The sequence below is a fragment of the Aythya fuligula genome, chromosome 4 (genome assembly GCF_009819795.1).
Source record: "Aythya fuligula isolate bAytFul2 chromosome 4, bAytFul2.pri, whole genome shotgun sequence".
Classification (NCBI taxonomy): domain Eukaryota; kingdom Metazoa; phylum Chordata; class Aves; order Anseriformes; family Anatidae; genus Aythya; species Aythya fuligula.
The window spans coordinates 16,346,167-16,368,914 of NC_045562.1; the positions used below are offsets into that span (position 1 = coordinate 16,346,167).

Below are 22,748 nucleotides of genomic sequence, written 5' to 3' on the forward strand. Positions count from 1 at the left end.
TTGTTTTGGTGGTGCTTTTGTGTTGTTGTTTTTTTTCCAGAGCATTACACTAAGGTATGTGTCTTAATTCTTTTCTCCTTTATACACACACACAGAAGCTAAGGTATTTATTTCAGGCTTTTTATTGGCACTAGTTTGGAAAACACAGCATAAATGAATTTCCTGAGTTTCCAAGATCTGTTGTTATCTTACATTGAATTTAACCGGTCTGTTACCTCTTACTTTCTGGCCAAATTCTCTCTGTATTGCTGGCTTTTAGATACAGAACCCTCCCACAAATCCCTTTATAGAGTTTTTATCCAAGCGAACTTCAATATTAACAAAGTGATTATATAAAGAGCATAGGAAGTGGTCTTTCTGTACTCTCAAGAGTGTAGCATGTGAAACTCAGACCTCATTCATGCTAGATATGTAACACAAAGGCCCAGCACAGGCATAGGTGGACTGCTAAACCTGTAGCAGCAGCAGCATGCCAATTAATAACCCATTACAAGAGATCTCTGGCAGCAGGCTTTGGCTTTTGATCCCAGACCAAATGATGGCACAAAGGAATGCTCACAGCACACTGCTCACTGTGGGTGCCATTACTTTTGGTAATGACTATCACTACAGTCCCTTCTGATAATCCCTTGCAGTCACCACCCAGATCCCTTCCAGTTCCTTTCATGAGTGCCAGCAGGCTTTCTTTAAATACCCATCTACTGCAATATATTCAATTTCTCTGTACAAAAGAGGGAGATCAGTAAAATATTTACAAAATACAGTAAACAGAAATAGAACAACCGCCGCAGATTAGTAAGTTTTAGCTAAATACTAAAATGTGGTCCTTTAAGTCACATAAAAGTCCTGATCACAATGTCCATGGAAATGTAAACTTGAACTCTGATCCCTTTTTAGTAATATAGCCCAGCAGAAGTGGCAACGCTTCAGGCTTGCCCTGTCAGCATCTAGGCTGACTTCACCCTGACCACCTCCATCAGATTTTCCAGAATATCCTTTTCCTGTAAAGTACGTACGATATTATGACCCAAAGAGTTGTTGCGATGAGGTTTTGAGTCAGGTGTTCCTCGTGGGATTGACTGTCTCGCATCCTCCACTTAAAAGGGAAGTAGTCTTCAAACACTTCGTGTCCAATGTAGACCAGGATGGAGTTCATTCCTGAAAATAAGCACAGGTCACGCCATCTGGAAGAGCAGGTACGAGCTTGCTTCAGAATAAGCAGGCAGAGGCATGCCAGGCTTATGAAACAGTGGCACTGAGACAACGACAGCTCACAACAACTCTGCTCCTTGCCCCGAGGGTGCTATGCATTTGTGTTTGCTTTCAAACACAGCCTGAGGGGTTCACCCCTCCAAAAGGGTATTGAAAAGGAACATAGATAACCTATATCCTAAATTGAAAATATAACCAGATTAGTGCTCCTGCAATTTTATTGACAAGAATAATCAGTTTTTGTCTTCAGCGTGGTTGAGTGACAAACTATTTGGTGAGATCTATTGCCTTTACAAACAAATGCTGACTGCCCTTCAGGGCTCTGGGTTTTCTGGTAGGAGACATGATACTGTGCCATCACCCTACTCATTTTCCTGTCCAGATACCGAAGCTGCAGAAAGGTTCCCTCTGCTGTGGGTTCACATTCTATCCTCACATGTTTGTCACGAGCCCAGTGTGGTCAAAGCCACAATGGGATGCTTTGGGAGACCAGCTTATCTAAAAACGCAGAGACAGGACCTACGCGGCTGCCCAGGGGATTTCGTCTTCCAGATCTTCAGAAGTGGTATTGCTCTGCTGACAGGCCTCTGACTTTCCCACTAGGTTAGCTAAGTCTCAGTAGTCCTGTCCAAACCAACTGAGCCAGCTGTGGTATTTTTCTTGGTGCTGGGCAGCTGTTCCCTGGGACCTGAACTCAAGACCAAACTTAGAATAGTCATTTGGCAAGAGCAGCTTCCAGCCCTTGTTTAAACACTGGCAGTTCATCTCTCAAATTTCTTGCCTGGTCTCCAATTCTATGCAAAAATTTGTCTCAACTTAATAATTTTGGCCTCCTTCAGGGTACCTCATTCAACATCCCAACTCCTTTAAGACAAAGGAAGTGCACAAAACGTAAAAGGATAGTTCAGAAAGAAGAGGAAGAAATATTTTTCCTGCTGTGATTTTACTGACCTGGGTAGAAAAACGGAGCACCTGACCACAGTCTCTTGACATCCACAAGGTAATATATCAGTAATAAGAGGATGAAGGCAAAGCAGCTCATTGTTGTCACATACGATGTAGACCTACACGCGTTTTCAGTAGAAAGGTTAGAGAATTATGTGATGCTTACAGTTCGCAATATAAGAAAGGAAAAACCTTCTCCTAGGTAAAATAACACTCTAACAAAGTCATACTAAAAGCTCTTTGCTTACCATAAGTTCTTGTTTATGGGAATAAATCCTTCTTCTTTAGAACATTTTGTCAAGATAGCAGAAATAATTCCCTAGAATAGAAAGTTGCTGAAGTTTATATAACAGCTGCAACATATTTCAGAAAGTTTGTGTTGAATAAAAATATGTCTATTAGAGAGCTATCCAGTGATACTTAGACTGTGTTAAGTGAAATATCTGACTTACCATTACTATGCTCCATATCAAGAACCGACTCAGAATCTGTTTGTGCTGGTCTCTGTAGGACAAGATAATTTTTCCTGCCTAATATTAACAGAATACAAAAAATGAATTAAGTCCTGTAAACGTAACTACATGTTGAGAGCCATGTCTATCTGCCACTAGCTACCTGGGCTAAGGCAAGGAGCACCAGTAGGGTTTACAACAGCCAAGGGTCTGAAAAGCTCAGAATGGAAACTCTGCAAAGAATCTACACAGATGGGGGAAAGACCTAACTCCAACCCACCAAGCAGAGGTGCACCTCATCTCCCTTCCCTGCTATGTTCCCTATGATAGAGAATAATGGGATGAGCAGCTTTGTTAGGTTAATACAGGGTAGCTCTCACCTCGGGCTAAATTGGCCTGAGAGCACTGCTCTGAAAAAGGTTTTGTTAGAGCCAGTCTCACCCATAAATAAACCACATTGCCTCCCCACTTTCAAGATTCCTTCAAATCTTTACAAGACACAGCCAGAAAGAAAAGAGGTACCTGCAGTCCCAGAAACGCCATAAGAATGGTGTTTATGGTCCCCAGGATCCCTTCAGGATCATATGGCATTGTTGTTTGGTAGAGCACCTTGAAGAGAGAACAGTTACTTACTAGAGCACACCCAAGCAACCCGTCTCCTTTCTTTGCCACCCCCCTCCACACCACGCTTGTCTTTCCAAGCCTCTCCTGACAGCTGCACTTGGTGGTAGCCTGCAAACCCAAAGCTACTTACACTAGAAGAGGGATGCTGATATATATGGTTTTCTCCAAGAATCAGCCGATCAATGTAACCAGCTGCTCCTCCAGTGCAGTTAGGATAGTTTCCAAAATCTCCAATGCCCCCAGGACCAAGATAGCCCCTGGGACAGAAACAAAGAGGTTATGGCACTAAGTGTTGGCACTCTCTACCTGAATTGCAGCTGACCACCAGCCCAGCCCAGTAAATGCTAGATGTTTTCCCTGGCCAGAGGTACACACGTACTTTAGTACCAAAGTAAAGAAAGCTTTTTAATATGATAAACGCTTCCCTTGAGCCTGCTGCCCTAAAAGCTTTCCTCTGTCCTTTCTTTACTAAAAAAATATATTTTCTAGCTGGCAGGAGGAAAACAATCCGATGCCCCAGAGAAAGTAGTCTGAGTCTTACCTGGGACAGCCTGGCACGGGTAACAAAAAGGTCAGGCAGAGCCAAATCACTTCTAACATCAGAATGAAAATCCACTGGGGCCAGTAGGGTAGAATATCCTGCAGAGCAGGACATGACATCTCCTGCATGAGACGAAGGGAAGGGGGAACATTAACTGGCAAATAAGAAAGATGCCTTTGGGGACATCCTGTACTTCCTGACAGGCAGCTCCCCAGATACAAGAGGGAGCTGTTGTTGTTGCAGAGCTGGATTCTGCCAACGGACCTTTCATTTTCATAAATGATTTCCAGACACTTAGTTATTTGGGGGGGGAACAAACCAAAACAAAAGCCCACAATGTTTTTCAGCTTGGAAAATGTCGAAAGGAATTTTGATTCATGAGTAGAACAAAAGCCTTTTGGGAAAACAGACTCCAGAAAAGCCAAAAAGCAGTATTACTTTCCCCTGCTGTGAAAAACCACTGCCAAAATTAACTGGACAAAACACAGGCCACGGGACTCAGCAAAGAGATGCCTGTCCCTCAGGTCCCTTGGCAATGGAAAGTCATCAAGAGTGCCTGGGAGTGCCTGCTTCTAAGCACCATCAGAATGGATCAGTGAAATCCTCAAATAAAGCAAAATTAGATGCGATAAAATGCAGAGTGGGACACTGAAGGGTGCATACTCCCTGAGGTTTTCACCAAGCCATGCCGTGCAATGCATCAGAGATGTTACGTTTTCTGTTTCTCATGTGTTCTTTGTACCTGAACGAGAGAAAAAGCTCCCAAACACTTTGGATCCAGTATCATTTGTCACCTCCCCCTGTGACTCACCAAGGTCCCACTGTCAGCCCCAGCTCTTGTAAACAGGAGTTCGAGAGCAGCAACCACCAGGTACGTCAGACCCAGCCGCTGCAGCACCCCAGGGATGCGCAGATTTTCCCAGGACACTGGAAAACACATGCAATGTGAAAGAGGGGCAGACACAGGCTCTAACGTAAATATTTGTATCCTTAAAACTAAGTTACCCTTCCCCAGGCAGAGTTGAGAGCCACGGTGCCCACAGGTAGGTGGAACACCTCCACTCTGCCACCCCATTTTCTGTAAAATATAACCCTGGGAAAGTCAACACTAAGATGACAAACTGCCCAGCACAGGGATCAAGAGATCTGAGATTCTGAGAAAATGGTGTCAGTCTCTTACAGGATGAGATGATTTTTACGAACCCTATTTTAACTTAACATTTTTAAAAGCATAACAGAGAAGCAAACTGGCCTGCGTTAGCTGACCAGATACTTCTGACAGTAAAACCTGATGGGAAAAATCAGCAATGCAGAACTGAACAGCACTCTACAGGACATCACTGAACTGTCCTTGTTCTGATGGTCAGTACAGCAAGGCTGTGTTTTCTCATCAGCCTGGCCCTACAGTTGTGGAAAATGGGAAGAGAGTAAGTTGCACTTACGTGGCCCAAGGCAGTAATTGGGATTCACAACTATGACTCCCAGCAGGATCAGCAGAAAGCTCCTCCAGAGGATTTTCCCGAGCACTTTCCGCTTGGAACTTCCCCACCTCAGCATGGAGCTCAGTGACAGCGATATCGACGTGCCCATAATGAACACAAACCTAGAGAAGAGAGCCGGTGGGAAATGGAGCAGGGAAATATCTCACACATACAGCAGCAAACGCTAACACTCTCTAACGGAGTAGCCCACGTTGGCCCAACAGACATCTGTGTGCCCTGAGTGAAACTGGACAAATCCATCTCTTCTGATTGCGAGGAATTTCTAGACAACAGAGCTTGCACAAAGGGGCCTTTCCATCTCCTTCACTGCCCAGCTGGGACAAAAAAAAGTTCAGGAAAGCAATGGCCTTTCTGCAGCAATGTATACACCACCAAAATATTACATGACCTAAAATCAAATCAGCATCTTCAGAGGAGTAAAGCACAAGCTGCAAAATTATGATTTGAATTTAGAACTGACCTGCTCCTCCTCTCTAGCTTAGGCACACAGCCCCAGTCCAGCTCCCATCTCCAAGAATAACCACAACCACTGCGTATTTTAGAGAAGCATGCTAGGGGCAGATGGGATAATTGCTCCCCAGTGGAATCATTATCTGGTTATAGAGAGATTAGCTTAATCCAAAATTCCCTTGATTGTTTTATCTCCGGATACACTTATTATCCACATTCATCATCAGTCCAAGCTTTGAATGTTGCCAAATTAACAGCTTTCAACACAGCAGCGTGGCAGTGGGCTCCAAGGCAATACTGCACTTCCACTGGCAGCACAACCCCAGGCTTCCCACTGCCACTGCACAGGGAAAGAAAGGAGAATGTGGGACAGCCAAAGGCTCTTCTACTGGTTCATAAAGACCCTGCTGTCATCAGGAGGGGCTAGTTCCCATCAGCTGCTAAATGCAAATTCCCTCCTCCAAGTCCATTTCCACATGGAGGCAAGGCGCATGCAATGTTCCCTTTACAACCCTTAACATCACTTGACATACTATTCTTCAGGAAGACCTACCATGGAAAAACCAGATCTGCCACTGTTAATCCTACAAAGAAATAAGAAGGAACACATTATTTACCTCAAACCTTCCCTAAATTTTAACAGCATTATTGTCGAGTTTCCAGAGGAATGGCTGGCTGCTTGCAGTTTTTTCACACCCCGGTATCTAAACACTTTATAAGCAAAACTTACAAAGAGCTAATTATCTTGCTTCAATGCTTTTACTATTCTCCAAAAGTAGGGTCAGAACTGTGTCTCAGGAAAGGTTTTGGGAATGGGATCCCTGCTATTCTCCACTAGGGCAACACACTGCCTGACCCCTTCCCATCAGCTTGCCAAGCACAGCATGGTATGTGTAGAGCATCAAGCACCGTGGGCTTGGCCACAGTACCAGACTGTTTAATGACTGTAGTTCTTAAAAGGTAAAGATATGAAACTGTCAAAAGGTTACAAACAGATTGTGATTTGATATTATCCCATCACTGTGTATATCGCTTCTCCCTGATGATCCAGATACTGCGTTCATACAACTTGGCAGAGCATCCTAGTCTTCAATTAAGCAACAGCACATTGCAGCAGGTAACCGTATCTAGATATTGCTATAGCTAAAACACGAGTTAACTGCTTCCGTTGTACTTTACCATTCCAACTCTCATGTTTGAAGAACCAGTATTTTCCTCCTCCATAGTTCACAAACACCATAATTATAAGAGAGAGCCTAAAAAGACAACAAAGTATCATGTTGATTAAATACATGTATGAACACACAGCTAATGCTTACCCCATTAAAACATTTCTAACTGTGATATCTGGTTTATTTTATTTTTAAAGCAAGATTATGTACAAGGCTTCCAGCTTTGCTGAGCAGGAAGCAGCATTTCAGTCATGGGTGGTGGTGAACCGAAGTTAGCTCCTTCACACAGTGCTTTCACACAAAGTATGTTGTTCTCTTCCACCCTGAACCACAACTTTAATGTTTCCTCAAACTAGATCAAAGGCAAAGTGTTTCAGAAAGCCCAAGAATTAAAACCTTGATTCTCTTCTGAGTAAAACAGACGTGCTTGATCTGTCTGTTGCTCTGCTGTGTATTTCCATACGCTGTCAATCCATCATTGGAAAAATCTAGTTCCCCTTGGAAGAGCTGCTATAGGGTAAATCTTATGCTCACCCTCGGAACGTGTCCAGGGAACGCAGGCGCTGGCGAGAGGTTGTGCTCCACAAACGCGGGGCAGGATCACTGCTAACGGAGTCCGTTGTGTTTGGGGATCCCAGCTCCTACAGGAACGAACCAGACACACGAAGTCAGCAGCTGCCTATGGAACAGGGGTCAGCAAATGCAAACTTCTGCATACTGCCTTTGTCTTTGTTGTCCCCATCCTCCTCTTCTTTTTACTCCCCTCTCTGCTATTTCTAACCTCCTCGTGGCTCCCCTGTGTTGCAATACATGTATTTGACAGAAAAATGCAGATGCTCCACACTCCACCTTTGACCAGGGTGGAAATAATAATCCACTGAAAAGAGCCTGTGTTTGAGACTCATGAGAGCTGGGTCCAGTCCAAATCAGCCACAGACTTGCCGGCACTGTGAGTGCTGCTTTACAGCACAGCTAAGCAGATCCAGCTGCTGACTCTCATCAACAGGATCAGTCCCATCCCACTGCATCGGCACTTGTCCGACACTTCAGAGACAAGTTTAGAGAGCTAAACCAGCAGAAAATTAATCCTTTTAAAAGCAGGACTGGCTGCTTTCCAGTCCAGTTCCCTAAACCACTCTGATCAGCTCCAATGACAGCACAAAGAAGCAGACACTGCTGTAACACAGATAATCAGAGGTAAACAACAAGAATTGCTGCAGAGCTCTGCTCCCAGCTCTTTTGACTCCAGGCAGGTTTGGACCTCCTAGATGCGAAGCCCAGACAGCAACAATCCATCTATGTTTTAGTACAAAACAGGGCCCACAAAAATGCCAGCTCTAGGGCAGCCAGAGAAATCTTAGGTGTAGCTCCTACCAAAATTCCTGTTGTGCTGCAAGCAAACACAAAAGTTGGTATTTCCTCCCTGCCCTTGTATTGCTTGTATCAGATGGGGACAATGTTTTCACTGACACATTTCCTTCAAGGGGACTAAAGAGGGCATAAAGCTGGATGTTCAAGACTTGCAAGAGCTCTGTTAGAAATCCATGAAGCTTGTCTGGAAACCCTGCTCAGCACTCTGTTGAAATAAAATTGCCTGTCTGGTACCAGTATAAGATTTGCCAAAGGGAACACACATGCAGGGAGAATGACTGTTAATAAATGAGTCCCCAGATGCCCAGATAGCATGCGTTACTCTGAGGCAGAAATACTACAGAATGTAAATTTGGTCACTCACAGAATTAATCAGACGATCCGTTTCCCTAGGGTTCAGTTTCTTGTAAACCCAGTTTCTGACTGGATCAATTCTGAAAATTAGTAACAGTTTAAAAGACAAAACAAAACAAAAGGCACTTTACAGTCAATTTCATCTTCATTTCAACTGTTTAGCAGTGCAAATCAAAAGCTGGGACAGCCTTTATTCCTGCTTTCCCAGCTCACATACGTAACACTGATGTGCAGCCAGTACCTGTGACCCCAGTTAAATCCAGTTACCTGACGACACTGCCACAAGCTCAGGTTTGGGACCTTTATTCTCAGGTTGTTCACAGGCAGGGACAACTCACGTCACCCAGTACACAGGACCAACAGCTGCATCTGTTATGACGCTTAGGTGCCATGGCCTTGTACTGCTGATTCAGGGCTATGCCCAGGAACAAGTCACAGAGGGTGAGGCAGGGTGTGCATCAGCTTACGGCAAATGTCAGCTGCTCTCCAGCAACTGCTCTACACACGAGGTAGCATGGCTGCAAGATACCTGATCTGCAGGCAAGGACTTCAAAATGCTACCATGCTAGGATGCCTGCTTTTAAATTGGTGGCCCCATTTCACACGCAAGGAGGTGTTACAGTGCTGTTCACTTACTTCATAACAAGGCGCCCGGTGATCAGGATAGCAAGGATTCCCATATAGACCAGGAAAGCAAAGAGAATAGCTACACGAAAGAGAGAACAACACAACTCTGTGTCTTGTACACCGCCACCACTCAGCAGCCAGGATTTGGCCAAGTGTGACATAAATGCGACAACCAGCCCAATCCACCCCCATCACGCCACTTTCTCCACACAATACGTATCCCCAGCCTAAGACCCAGAGAGAGAAAAACAAAACAGAAAGAGGCTAGTGATTAGTGACTGCAAATTTTGGCATAAAAAAGGCTAAATGAATCCACACTGCACCACAAGGCAGTGGTGAGGAAAGAGTTGATGTGCCATAAGTTTTAACGAAGAAACTAGGAATTTAGAAACAGCCTCAACGTGAAGAGGACAGGAGAAGGTAATAAACTGAGTTTGCAAGCACAGAGGGTTTTTCTTTCCAGTTTGAGAACTGGACAGAAGTATAACCTAATACAAAGGACAATGATGGAAAGAGACAAAGGCAAGAGTTCAAAACAGATGTGGAAAAAAAAATGATGAACAAAAAAGCAAGACATGAGGTTTAAAATTAAAAGCACAACAAGAAGCAGAAATCCAAACACTGTACGGCTTATTTCCCGTTTTGTGAGACAAACAGGACAGAGGGAAGAAGAACCAGGATCCTGTGTATGTTCAAAAGCATGCAGGGAAAGAGGAACTAACAATGAAAACATCTCCCTCTGGACAAATACCCCCCAATTTTTCTGGGCTAATCCCTGCTCCAAAAAGGTTGTGGTCATGCAGTGCCTTGTGCAAACAGGCCTGATGCTGGCCTTGAGGCTGGGATATAAAACATAAGGAGGCAAGATGCAGAGAGAGGAGAGGAGCAGGCCCAAGACACATCTTCAGTAATGCATTTTTACGAAGCAGGTTTTGCTGGGAGACATGCAGGTTCTAGAATGAAAGGGGAAAGCAGAACGTTACATACGGAGGTAACTGTTGATGGGGCCTTCGTTGATGACTACATCACAAGAAACTGTTTTGGTGCTTGTGCTTAGGGTCTTTATCACCAGGGAGTAATTGCCAAATTCTCCAAAATGATACTGAATCCTGCAACAGATAAAAGAAACGAAACCTGCTTGGCTATTACCACTACGTGCGGGTGCCATAGTGGTACATGGGGGGCTGTAAGCCAAGCATCACCCTCCCCTAGCCCAACACATGCGCTTCCCCCTGTGGCATCGCCCATCATCCTGAACCACCAGTCCCTTTGCGAGCAGAACCAGGCTTTGGCATAGGCTGGCCCCACACACAGAGCTCTGGATCCTGCTTGTGCCTAGACCCGTTACAGCACGGTGACCGGCTGGCGGAGTGGCTGCGGGATGGCCAAACTCCAGGTCTCCACAGCCACGAAAGAGGCGAAGGAGCCGCACTGCTGGAGGCACAAAAACCCCAGCAGCAAACCAAGCCCCACGACGACCCAGAGGCTGGCCGGCGGCGTTCCCGGGGGGCTGCGCACATACTTGCAGAGCTCGCTGCCGGCCAGGGAGCCGCTGAGCAGCAGGCTGAGCGGGTGCTGCGTGTCCACCACCACCACCACTTTGCCCGGGCCCCCGTCTCCTCTCGGCGGGAGGACGGCCAGGAGCTGGTAGGCGCACTGCGGAGGAAGGAGAGGGTGAGGAGGCGAAGCGGCGGGCAGGCTGCATGGCGGGCAGGCTGCATGGCGGGCAGCACCCAGCCGTGCCCCCTCACCCTGTGGCAGGCACCGCAGCGGGCGAGCAGGCGGAGGCCCTGCTCGGGCAGCTCGTTGCGGACCAGCAGCAGGGCTTGATCCATCCTGACCCCCGGAGGCCTCCACCGCTCCGCAGCCCCCCAGAGTGAGGAGAAGGAGGAGGCGGAGGCGGCTGCGGGGCCATCCCCAGGCGGCTCGGTGCCGCCCGGTGCCAGCAGCAGCGCGCCCAGCGCCGCCGCCACGGCCGCAGCCAGCGCCGCCGCCATTTTGTGGCCGCCCTGCGCCGCTCCGCTCCGCTCCGCCCCGGGGCGGCTCCGACACCGCCATCGCCGCTCCCCGCCCGGCCACCGCCGGCCCGGGGAGCCCGGCCGGGCCCGGGGAGCCCCCGGCTGTCGGTTCTGGGTCCGATGCCGGAGGTGCGGCCATGGAAAAGAAGCCGCACTCGGCGAAAAGGGAGTCGCCGCCCCGGGAGGCGTCGGCGGCGCTGCTGGTGCTGCTGGTGCTGCTCCTTAACGCCCTGCTCTACCTCTACCTCAGCGAGCTCCGCGGCTCGTCCGGCCGTGCCGAAGCGGAGCCCAGCCTCTGCCCTTTCGGGTACTTCAGGCTGGGTTCGGTGAAAAATTGTTCCCCCTGGCTCTCCTGCGAAGCCATCAATAGGGAAGTCAGGAAGCTCAAGTGTGTTGGTGAGGGAGCCGTGAAAAAGGTGAGTTGGGTCTCTCTTTTCTTCTCTCCAGTGGGTAAACTAGCAAAGGCTTTCCCTGTTAACTAATTTCAGTAATTAATGCCCATGCTGCTGTGTAACTGCCCTCACAGCAGCTAGTTGCTGCAGACATCCTAAGGCCTATGGCAAGAGGTACCTCGCTCGCACCGAATGACACGCGGCGGGGATGGGCGCAGTGCTTGCGGAGCCTGATGTGGCTGTGGCAGAGCAAGGCTGGCCACCACACCTTGAAATCACGTATGAAAGCACTCAATCATTTAATTCATCTGCCCATTCCAAAGAAAACCCAGGAAATCATGGTGCATCCATCATGTGTTGTAATTACAACGTGAGGAAGGGCTTGCTGTGACAGGTACACAGCCAACCTAGAGCTGAAGCTCACGGTGTAACGGTTGGGCATCAGTGCAGGACTTGTGCCGGTGACTGTAGTTGGTAGTTGTGACCATGCAGTCACTAGCAGGCCAGCAGCAGATGGTGATGGTGTACGAAGTGTCTCCGCATGTCTTACTTGTCTCTTCTGTGTTCTCAGGTCTTTCTTTCTGAGTGGAAGGAAAACAAAGTGGTTCTGTCACAGCTCACCAACATAGAGCTGAAGGAGGACTTCCTCCATGGACTAAAGATGCTGAAAGCACTACAAAGCAGGCACGTTGTTCGTCTGCTTGGCTACTGTGAGAAGCAGTTCACAATCCTCACCGAGTACCATCCTCTAGGCTCCCTGAGGGGCTTGAATGAAACTCTCCACATCCCCAAATACAAGGGCATGAACACCTGGCATCGCAGGCTGATGCTTGCCATAGACTACGTGAGCATCATTCGCTACCTGCACAGCAGCCCTCTGGGCACCTTAGTGATGTGCGATTCGAATGATCTGGACAAGGTGCTCTCTCAGTACCTCCTGACAAGTGACTTTCACGTCCTGGTGAATGATTTGGATGCTCTGCCTCTCGTGAACAAGAGCAGTGGCAGGCTGGTGAAGTGTGGTCATCGTGAGCTGCAGGGCGAGTTTGTAGCTCCCGAGCAGCGGTGGCCCTATGGAGAGGATGTGCCGTTCGATGATGACCTCATGCCTCCCTATGATGAGAAAACAGACATCTGGAAAATCCCAGATGTCTCCAATTTTTTCTTGGGCCACGTTGAAGGGAGTGACATTGTGCGACTGCATTTGTTTGACATCCATGCAGCATGTAAGAGGAAGGACCCAGCCAAAAGGCCTTCTGCCCAAGAGATCTTAGACACCTACAGGAAAGTTTTAACTCTGCTGATTCGGGAGGTGGCCATGCCTGGTACTAGGGAAATGTTATAATGAATCATGAGACAAACGGTAGACTGAAGTTGATCTTATTTATTTAGCTTGCCTGAAGGGCAAAACCTCTGTCCTGGAAACTGAGAAGATAAAAAAAAAGAAAAAAAAAAGAAAAAAAAAACTTTGTACTTTTACCTTTTGATTAAAAGTTATCCACCCAATGCTGGAGCTGTGCTGTGCAAGTTTTCCATTTACATGTTTGATCTATCACTGGAAGAGGATTAGGGAGAGAAATTAAGTTTCATGAGTATGGGGTAAAATTGGTCTCTGAAGAAACAGAAATTTTCTTTTGTGACATTTACATGAAAACTCCTAATACACACACACACACAAAACATTTTCACAGAAAAAAAGTTCTTTAAAAAAGAAATACTGGCCAAGTTAAACTGATTGGCACAGGACTGGGGAGCAGAGACCATGGCGTGCCCCTCTCAAGATCTGCGCTGATTCCAGTGGCTTTGGCCCATGTCTTACCACAAAGCCCTCACTCACTTCCCTACGGAGTAAAAGCAGTGGTCACTCAAAAATGAGTACCTCAGTTCACTTCAGATTTTGGTGAACCCTGATGCCAGATTCCCAACCACTGTGCCCAGCCTCCCTGCTGGATGGGGAATAAGGCTGCTCTTACAGAGATTGTTCTGTGGGCCCCATGCCCCATTAAACGGCATGTCACTATTTTGTAAGCAAGCAGATGATGCAGATCCCGCAGATACTGCTTAAAGATGCATTGCCCTGATTTTCAAGCATTTGCCCTCATAGTGTTCTCAGCCAGGCCCTCTGGATACAAAACTGTAACACGGGAGTCTCTGGATCTTTTTTAATTCATTTTTTAATCTGAACTCTGTTCAGAATAAAAAAAAAAAAAAAAAAAAAAAAGGCTAGGTTTTGTTTGTTTGTTTTGTTCAGTGAGTTTAGGAGAAAGCTTCTGGTACTAGTATGGATGTTACAGCCTGGTACCAACAGCTGGAGAAGGAGAATCATGCTGCCTTAATCCAGCAGTAGACCCTGTTTGGTGGGACTAGGATTTAGCTGTTCTCTTGGTGAAAAAACAAACAAAACACAACACAACAAAACAACACAACCCAACAAAACAAAACAAAACAAAAAAAAGGAGAATTACCATTACACACCTGAGGACTTTCTGTTCCGTGGACAAGGTCTCTGAAAGATGTTAGGGCCTGAGACAACTTTCCTGTTGTCAACTTGAGAGGTGATTTGTAAGCAGAGAAGTACACTGTCCTTTCTGCCAAGGAGTTTGTTTCCGTTCCTTGCCATGCTGATATTCCTCTTCATCTAAACAAGCAAAGTTGTAACTGCCCTGGGAAAACAGTCAGTTTTTATACATTGTGTTCAAATGCATGTGTTCTACTGCTACCACAATTTTATTGTAAATAGGGAAACTGCCCTGCAAATTACAAAATTCATACCTGATGCCAAATAATGCCAACAGGATTCCTTCAAAGGCATTGTGGCTTTCCTTTCCCAGTAGGCAGTCTATTTTCTTAAATTAGCTGTTTTTGCCATTTTCCAGCTGTGCAGTCCTAGCCAGCAGACCTCTTCCTAGTGGTTTTCCTGCTCCAGTTGTCAGGAATCAAAGCTCAGAAGTTGCAGTCTCCAAAAACTTTGGATGCTTCATGTTTGTGTTGGACTTTGACTCAAAACACCTTAAAAAAAATGAGGAGAAAAGAATGCTGTCTCTGCTGTAATTATATCATCCATCCCGTGAGTTATTAATAGGGTTAATCAGATCTGTACAGTTCCAGCATGAAGCCAGGATGTGCAGCAATTGGAAAAGCAACCTATTGTAGGTCCTTGAAACCAGGGATCAAACTTTGAAGGGAAAAGGGTCAGATCCTTTGCATGTCCCCAGAAGCATCGTTACCTCTTGTAAGCCATTATGTGTACTTGAAAGAAAAATCGGCACCTGATGGCTGGGAAGTAAATACGCTGTCTGTCTTTTATGGCAGTTGCAAGGACAGACAAGAAGAACCTGCCGGGCTTCTCGTGCTGGTCTCTCAGTTAAGCTTCTGCTTGGATTCTTGCTCTTCTGTTGCGCCTTGCAAGCAGCCTTATTAATTTCCCAGAGTGAACAATAAATGGTAACAAATTCTCGTTCTGAATAATTATCTTGCCTTGGAGATAAGGTAAGATAACCCCTTGCCTGGGTGAAATAGTTACAAATTAAAAAAAAAATATGATGTTGCTCTAAACATTCACCCTTAGCATTGGGTCCTCCACATCTCTTCCCCGTTCCCTCCTACTCAGCTTGTGTGTTGTACTTCAGCAAGAATAAATTACATTTTTCTGAACACAGCGTTATGAAACTTTAGGATTTTGTTTCAGGGATGTCGTTTCTGTCTACGGGGGAACACTAGATGGCAGCACGAAGGTCAGCTTAGCTCGAGTTAGCGGCTGCAGTCTCTCATGCCCAAAGATAGCCAGGATCTGGCCTTGGAGCCAGCCCTTTGCTATCATATTTCAATATTCCCCTGAAAGAAGGCATTGTGTTTGCATTTTCAAGCCCGTAGTACCAAGACAGATGTAAGGGCTGTCAGAAGAGCCACCCCACACGAAGGGGCCACCTCCCCTTCTTGCGTAAATTACCATCCTTTTTAATCACAGCCTGGTCCAACCTCAACCGAGGTTGAGTGTCACCTCCTTCTACCCTTTCAGTAAAATCAGAGGAGTTTGCAGGCTCTTCTTCTTTCTGTTGTTCCCATTGAGGCCCTTCCACTATCTCAAGATATCATGAACCCTGTTCTTCTCTCGTTTCCAGCTCCTTTTCCCTTAACTGGAGTCTAGGCAAGGGTTCGTGGAAAGGGAAGAAGAAGCAGGACAGCCCTACGTGCAGTTGCCTCCCCTCTGCCTAATTCTCTCTTCTGTCTGTTCCAGTTTTCACCATCAGTGACAGCCTTGGCAAACATCTGGAGGCTTTTCTGCCTCGGTACAAGCAGCTGTTTTATGTCTGGTGGGCAATGCCCCCTCTTCCACCCCCAGAACACATCCTGCCCAGCCCAGCCAGCCGGAGAGACAACCAAAGCAGAAGCTGTCTCCCTGACTTAAGAAATAGCACCAGGGTCTCAGCTGGAAACCTGCTGGCTCCCCAGATGGGGCACTGCTGTGCCAGCAGCAGAGGAGTCAGGTAGAGCGAGGACGTGCCAGCTGAGCCTGCTGACAACCTGGCTGCTGATGCCAACTGTGTCAGGGCACCAGGTCCCGCTGCTGGTACGGGCTCCACTCACTCTGCCCTTGGTCCTACACAGTTGCCAGAACAAATTCCCAATGGATTTCCCAATAAGGTTTAGGGCTTACTGGGTATGGTTTGTACCACAGGACACAGAATGGAAACTGTCTCAGAGCAGAGTATCAGATTCAGTTTGGGCCCACTGCTTTCTTTTTCTCCTCAAGATCATCCAAAGAATAGCACTGTCAAGGTTATGCTGGTTAGTGTGTGTTTTCTTTCTCTTGTTTGTTTTGTTTTATTTTGTTTTTTCCAAACTGCTTGCTAGCAGCAGGCTCCTTGTAGCTGAAGTTTGATGTAGTGTGTTTCAATTTGTGTGATGCAAGTTTCAGGTCACATCCTAAAAACAGTCCTATAATCCTAAATCCAGGAATCCAGGTGAGCAGCCTTTACTGCATGTTCAACACCATCAGATGTAGACAGTATTGTATGCAGATCCACACCAGCTGCTATTGAGGTCTGGGTACATGCTGAAGACATGAAGTGGGCACATCTTTATTTAATTGAATAAAGCCTTTTTTTTTTTTTTTTTTTTTTTGAGGGATACTTTCAAAATCCATGCTACTCTGCTACTCTGTATTTAATGCAGTGGTAACTATTAAATGTATCAGAAGTTTAGAATACCACACCAACTTTTTGAAATTCTATCACAATGCTAAACCAATGTTTTCCTTTGGTGCCACATAAACAAAATATCAGATCATTATCTCTGTGAAACAGAGGCAGTGTTGTTCACAAAATATAATTGTGAGATATTTGGCAGAACTTGCAACTGTAAACTGATTCTATCATTATGACTGTAATGTCTTACCAATAGTTGAGAGACCCTGGGAACAAGAAAAAAGTGGTTCTCAAGTTCTTCTAGCATGATATAATGCATATATTTGTAGAGTTCAACCAAATAAATTATATGGTAGATGGTACTTTTTAAAAAGAAAAAGGATTCTGTGGTTTTATTTTAATTGAAATACTGTATACTTGAGATGACCACATGATTTCCAATAATTGCCAGTCTGTGTTCTGAAGTCTATAATCCAGTATTTATCAGGATTAAATGGTGAATATATTTGCATTACAATGATATTTATGTCTCAGCAATTTCTGATTCTGTTTAGCCCAGGGTAACTCAAAATCCATTAAAAATTATATATTTTTTATATACAGACACACTCAGATTCCTTGGCCATAATTTTGAAAAGAAAGCTTTCTGTTTCCAGCATCCACATTTTGTATAGGAAGTAACTGGATTTGCAAAGCTGTCAAATGTTCAGCAGCTTTCAGTCAAATCTATAATAGTTGGTAAATGCTAAGGACTTTCAGAAAGTGAATTCTTTCCCTGTAGAGTTGGAAGATTTTTCAGCAATTCTCTCAGTGTTTCTATGGGACTATGGATAGATTTCTCCATGGAATGATCAAAGTTCCCACTTTTGAAAAAGCAGGGATTTAAAAAAAATTAAATCACGAAGCTATCCATTTTTTTTTTTCCCCTGAGAGCTGGTTCCTGTGAGAGATTGTGTAGTTTCACTATAGCTGAAAGGTATATTTGGTACTGTGCAATGCTAATAACCAAGCCACTGAGCTTAGGTCCCCACTGGCTAAATTTTGTCAGAACAGCTTGTGACATGCCATATATTATTATTATTATTATTATTATTATTATTATTATTATTATTATTATTATTAGTTTGGTGCCGACATGCTTTGATCACAGGCCAGGATGCTGGAGGTCAAAGGCTACACAGGCATAGCACAAAATTACAGTCTGCTCTCTAAAAGCTTTAGAATAAGAAACAGAAAATAACTAATGTCCTCCTCTTGCATTAGCAGCATGCCCCAGGACTGGCTGTTCCATTCCACCTCATCCAAACTACAAATAAACTACATAATCTGCAAGGACAGGTCACATATGGCACACAACTACAACTACAAGGCCTGACTTTGCTCTGACCAAATTCAACAGCAGTTTATGCTCCAATTTCTGAAGGTGCTCAGGAGCCTAAGTCTAAAAGAAAAGCCCAGGCTACAAAAGGAAAGGACAACGTACCAAGGCAAGCTAACCCAGCTTTGGAGTCTACCAGCTTTGGATTTTGAGCCAGATTCCTAAAGAAAGTCATACTGAAGGCCTATACACCCAAAAATCCTATTGCAGAAGGCCAGCAAGTGAGAGATCACTCCTTGCTCTCAAGTTTGCAAAGCTGTTATACTCACCACAGCAGCAAACATTGTGTTCCACAACCTAACCCCGTCCTACACAACCTAACCCCGTCCTACACAACCTAACCCCGTCCTACCCACAGCTTAACATTTGCTAACTTCAGAGGGATATGTGGGGGAAGAAAGTGTTTCTGTCTCTCTTCTAGGTTAGGGGTGGGTGGATTATCTGAGCTTTAAGTTGAGCGTTTAATTAACTCAAAGAAAGCAAGCACCTGCTGAGTGACCCAGAGTCCATTCCTATGTGCTGGAGGAAAACCCTGAGAGTTGACGTGATGTTTTGTGGATACAGGCCTTGGTTTCATCAAGAAGGAACCTGGGTGCTGAGTCCTGGGGTGTCCAGGGTGAAGCTGCAGGATTAACACAAAGAGCACCTTAAAATAGAGCTTAAATGTACCTTCTCTACACCCAGTACAAGGAAGCCTGATTGGAAGTGAGGTGTACGGGTAGTAGTGAAACACAAAGAAGATCCATGCTATTTGCACTTTGCCAGGCCTGTGAACCAGAAAGTTAAACATACTAAAAAAATGAACAAAGAACCTCAGCTTTGTGAGAAACTGCTTAAAATCCCTGTGAAATCGGGTTTAATTTACTGTTTTGAGTCATATTTCGTAACTAAAGGCTCCTTTTCTTAGTGGTTTCCACAGTTCTGTGCGCGGGTGCCATCCCCATTTAATGACCTAGAATTATGTCTAATTGATGTTCTTCAACTCTCCTTTCCCACTCCATGGGGGGCAAGAAACTTTTCTCATGATAACAGTGACTTAGCCTTTTATTTTTGGATGTTCTCATCTCCTACCCCTTTACGTCCTGACCTGGGGCCCCTTGGTATCCATCTGTCCCATAGCACAGAAGCTGGGTGACTGGGCACATCTTGCATTCAGAAAGCAGGTACCCAAAGGATGAAGTTCTCCCCACCCGGTCAGACTTTGGTATAGCAGATCCCATCCTAGTGAGGTGTCTATATCCCCTCCTCCAATCTGTATGGGACCAGAGGTACTTCCTGGGCACAAAGCGGACTCATCCTGAACGTTTGAAATAGGATAGGTGCCATCATGCCCTCAAAAGTACTTATGTCAAAACAAAAATAGTTGTGGTATCTGAAGATATGGTGAAAGGAAGTATCAGGACCAGAGATAGATATGAAGCAGTGCAGAGAAGGGACAGCACACTTAGCCGAACATGGCTCGGTCGTGCCACATGAAGCAGCACAAAGAAAATGAGTGTGCGTGTGTTAGGACATCCTCTGCCTGCCTAGTTAATGGGCATCTCAGTAAGCGCTTCAGATGACTTTTCAAATTTCTGCACCAAAACGGTCTCTCTGCTCCCCTCTTTTTTTGCCAAAGCATAATCAGGTAGTTGTGCTTTCTTGGCATTAGGCGCATATAGAGCATAGAGTAAGCTCTCTTCCTCCAGAAGCCGCACAGCCAGCAGCTCCCGCTTCGGCAGGGAGAATAAATAAATCAATAAAAAATCTGAAAAGTGCTATGGCACTTTGGCAACCCAAGCTATGAGAGAAGTGCAAGCACTCGAAGACCGTTCGTAGCGGGGGGCGCAGGACACCGCCATGAGGCAGCACACGCCCCCCCCCCCAAGATGGCGGCCCGACGTCATTTTCCACCGCCCGCGCGCCGCCCCTAGCGGCCGGGCTCCCCCCGCCCGCCTCCCTCATGGCGGCGGCTGCGGCGGCGGCGGCCGGGGGGGCGGGAGGCGGCGGCGCCTCAGCGGCGCTGGGCGAGAGCGGCGCCATCGACTACTCGGTGCACGAAGCCTGGAACGAGGCCACCAACGTGTACCTGCTGGTGGTGCTGGCCAGCCTCGCCCTCCTCGTCTACGCGCGGCGGTGAGGGGGGAGAAAAAAAAAGGGAAAAAAAAGGGAAAGAAAGGGGAGGGAGGGGGGGAGTGCGTGGCGGCCCCACGCATGACCGTGCCTTGCCCCGCAGGAACAAGAGGAGGATCCTGCGCATCTTCACGCTGCCGCCTGCTGCGGAGACGCCGCCCGAGCCCAACTTCTACGACAGCATGAAGAAGATCCGCCTGCGGCAGCAGCTGGAGATGTACTCCATCGGTGAGGGTGCTGTAGGGCCAAGGGTGGGTCCCGCGTGGGGTGGCCCCGAGCCCGTGTCCTCGAGTGGTGGGGGCGGCACGTGGGGCCGCTGTCCCTTGCATGGGCGTCCTGCGGGAGCATAGGGCACCGGGCTGAGGTGTGAGGGAGAACAGAGCGGGGGAACGGTTGTCAAAACACAGCTGGGCTTGACGGTAAAAAATCCTAAGGTGAATGTGGCCCAAAAGAGGACATAATTGTAAAACTGCTGAGCACTGTGTGGGGAATAGAGTATTTTAACTTCACACGCTGAAAATAAGTGAGAATTTTACCATACCACCAAGTGCCGCAATTCCCATCTTGCTGGATGTCAGGATGGAGATGGGAAAGAGTGCTGTGGGTCTGATATTCCACAGGCCTACTTCACAAAAACACCCGTGTGTGCTTCACCTCTGCCATATATGCACACCTAGATGGAAAATGGGCAAGAAATATGAGGTGAAACTGCCTTCTAAACAGAAAGAGTCTTAAACCAGGCCACTGCATTCTGTGCAAACAAAAAAAGGGCATACTTCCTGCAGAGGAATGAATGCTTGTTGGTGTTTGTTGTATGTTGCACCACACACAACTCTTTGATCCTCCTTTGCCTTGCTAACTAGATTACTTCTGAAGTAAATGTTAGTATGTGGCTCCTATACTGTGGAGGAGATGAGCGCAGATCTGCTATGTGACTAACGAGTTGTTCAGGCTGCCTGTTGTAGTACTTCTAAAACCATTGGCTTTAATTTTATTTTTTAATGAAAGGATCTGAATGGATTATTTTTTTTTGCCATTAATGTACAGAAATATTGCTGTGACACTACTGCTCAGATCTTCAAAGGGCGCATGCTAAAGGACAAGTTCCTTGTGGTGACTGAGACCAGGCCTTGTGTACCAAAGCTGCAAAATTACTTTGTTGGATCTTAAATCTATTTATTGCTTGTTATCTATATACATGTATTATATGTACTCATGCACATACATAAGTTTATGTACACGTATATGATGAGTGTGATTTGCACTGATCAGTGTTTCTTTTTTTCAGCACGGAAGTACGAACAGCAGCAGCAGCCACCAAAACAGACTGAAAGTGTACAGCTGTCAGTGGAGTGACGCCAACAGTTGTAGGAATTCAGGACTTATTTCCAGCCTTGATAATACGAGTCAGTGTGGAGCTATTTTCAATGCCTCTTAATCAATACACAGCTGAAGGCAAGGGGGAAAAGGGGCAGTCCTAAAAGCTTTGATCTTGGTAGCTTTTCTCCGAGCCCCCTGAAGTGAACTGAATGCCTACTGAAATATTTGGCATGAAAGTAGCAGACACAGGACAGACCTGCTCAGAGAAGCCCGAGGGTAAAGAAGTGCCATCTTATTGATGTTTACTGCCAGCACCTTGGAAATCAGCTCCTGCTGTCTCTGATAACAGCACCTGGGAGGAAGTAAGGCAGGACCTGTCTACCAGGAAACTGTTTGGTTCCTTGATCATGCATTGAATTTGCTGAATGCATTCAGTAAATGCGAGTGAAGATGCTGTGGCCTTACCGCCTAACGAGGGCAGAGAGCTTTGACCAGCAGCAGCAGTGCTGGCCGTGGAGCAGGTTGTGATCTCCGCGTTGGTTTGTGCGCAGTATTGTGAGCCTGTCTTTGAGACATTCCCAGAACTAAGAAGTACGCGGTGAGACGCAGGTCTAAAAGACACTGCAGCAAATACTGTAATGCCATAGCAATGGCAGTTAGGTAAATTTGGTCAAATTGGTTTAAAGAGTAGGATTGTCTGTAAGCATTTGTGTGAATGGAAACACTACCAAAAAGCATAGGGTTCATTCAGAAGTGACATCACGCCCTGTTCCGTTATTTTCCCCCCCCCGTAAATCATGAAATCGGTTCATTTAAAGAAACGACTTTTTAATAAAAGCCTCTTAACCACGAAAACCCCTCCGAGGCGTCTCGTGCTGTCGCTCCTACGCGTTACGGGAACGGGCTGGGGGCGAGCGCAGCACGGCGGAATAAAGACCATTTATCCCCCACAGCCTGCAGCTCCCCTCGCCAAATGGCGGCCCCGGGGGGTAGGGGAGCAGCCAGCGCCCAGGGCTCGTCCCGCCGCGCCCCCTCCCCGGAAACAGCGCCCTCCCCTCAGCGCACAACCTCACTTCCTGAGGCGGCTTCCGCCTCCGGGCCGCGCCGGCTGCTGCTGCTGCTGCTGCTGCT

The 22,748-nt window shown here is 46.5% G+C and overlaps 3 protein-coding genes and 1 long non-coding RNA gene across 4 annotated transcripts; 2 read left to right on the forward strand and 2 right to left on the reverse strand.

Moving 5' to 3' along the window:
• Positions 1 to 106: 106 nt before the first annotated feature.
• On the reverse strand, positions 107 to 11,247 carry HGSNAT (heparan-alpha-glucosaminide N-acetyltransferase). The gene is made up of 17 exons (XM_032186341.1): positions 11,002 to 11,247; positions 10,773 to 10,906; positions 10,238 to 10,359; positions 9,260 to 9,329; positions 8,634 to 8,703; positions 7,433 to 7,539; positions 6,906 to 6,982; positions 6,280 to 6,310; positions 5,217 to 5,377; positions 4,586 to 4,701; positions 3,775 to 3,896; positions 3,364 to 3,490; positions 3,132 to 3,218; positions 2,610 to 2,687; positions 2,406 to 2,476; positions 2,164 to 2,276; positions 107 to 1,158 (listed from the first exon to the last, which is right to left on the reverse strand). Exons 1-17 carry the CDS (start codon positions 11,245 to 11,247, stop codon positions 977 to 979), a joined length of 1,914 nt encoding a protein of 637 aa, XP_032042232.1. The 3' UTR covers positions 107 to 976.
• Positions 11,248 to 11,334: 87 nt separating this feature from the next.
• Positions 11,335 to 13,166, forward strand: POMK (protein O-mannose kinase). Its single transcript, XM_032187344.1, has 2 exons — positions 11,335 to 11,684; positions 12,232 to 13,166. Exons 1-2 carry the CDS (start codon positions 11,406 to 11,408, stop codon positions 13,003 to 13,005), a joined length of 1,053 nt encoding a protein of 350 aa, XP_032043235.1. The 5' UTR covers positions 11,335 to 11,405; the 3' UTR covers positions 13,006 to 13,166.
• On the reverse strand, positions 13,157 to 14,675 carry LOC116489169. Its single transcript, XR_004253247.1, has 3 exons — positions 14,433 to 14,675; positions 14,136 to 14,323; positions 13,157 to 13,215 (listed from the first exon to the last, which is right to left on the reverse strand). It is a non-coding gene; the product is annotated as an uncharacterized LOC116489169 (long non-coding RNA).
• Positions 14,676 to 20,127: 5,452 nt separating this feature from the next.
• Positions 20,128 to 22,476, forward strand: SMIM19 (small integral membrane protein 19). The gene is made up of 3 exons (XM_032186224.1): positions 20,128 to 20,300; positions 20,401 to 20,525; positions 21,586 to 22,476. The coding sequence occupies exons 1-3, from the start codon at positions 20,128 to 20,130 to the stop codon at positions 21,651 to 21,653; spliced, it is 366 nt and encodes a 121-aa protein (XP_032042115.1). The 3' UTR covers positions 21,654 to 22,476.
• Positions 22,477 to 22,748: the final 272 nt, after the last annotated feature.

Excerpts from the sequence above, each read along its gene's own strand:
- HGSNAT (XM_032186341.1), bottom strand. The coding sequence starts at position 11,247 with ATGGCGGCGGCGCTGGCTGCGGCCGTGGCGGCGGCGCTGGGCGCGCTG. Across the intron at positions 6,311-6,905 it reads CAAACATGAGAGTTGGAATG|GATTAACAGTGGCAGATCTG; the intron begins GTAAAGTACAAC and ends ATTTCTTTGTAG. Across the intron at positions 3,219-3,363 it reads ATCAGCATCCCTCTTCTAGT|GTGCTCTACCAAACAACAAT; the intron begins GTAAGTAGCTTT and ends TCTCTCTTCAAG.
- POMK (XM_032187344.1), top strand. The coding sequence starts at position 11,406 with ATGGAAAAGAAGCCGCACTCGGCGAAAAGGGAGTCGCCGCCCCGGGAG. Across the intron at positions 11,685-12,231 it reads GTGAGGGAGCCGTGAAAAAG|GTCTTTCTTTCTGAGTGGAA; the intron begins GTGAGTTGGGTC and ends CTGTGTTCTCAG.
- SMIM19 (XM_032186224.1), top strand. The coding sequence starts at position 20,128 with ATGGCGGCGGCTGCGGCGGCGGCGGCCGGGGGGGCGGGAGGCGGCGGC. Across the intron at positions 20,301-20,400 it reads CTCCTCGTCTACGCGCGGCG|GAACAAGAGGAGGATCCTGC; the intron begins GTGAGGGGGGAG and ends CTTGCCCCGCAG. Across the intron at positions 20,526-21,585 it reads GCTGGAGATGTACTCCATCG|CACGGAAGTACGAACAGCAG; the intron begins GTGAGGGTGCTG and ends TCTTTTTTTCAG.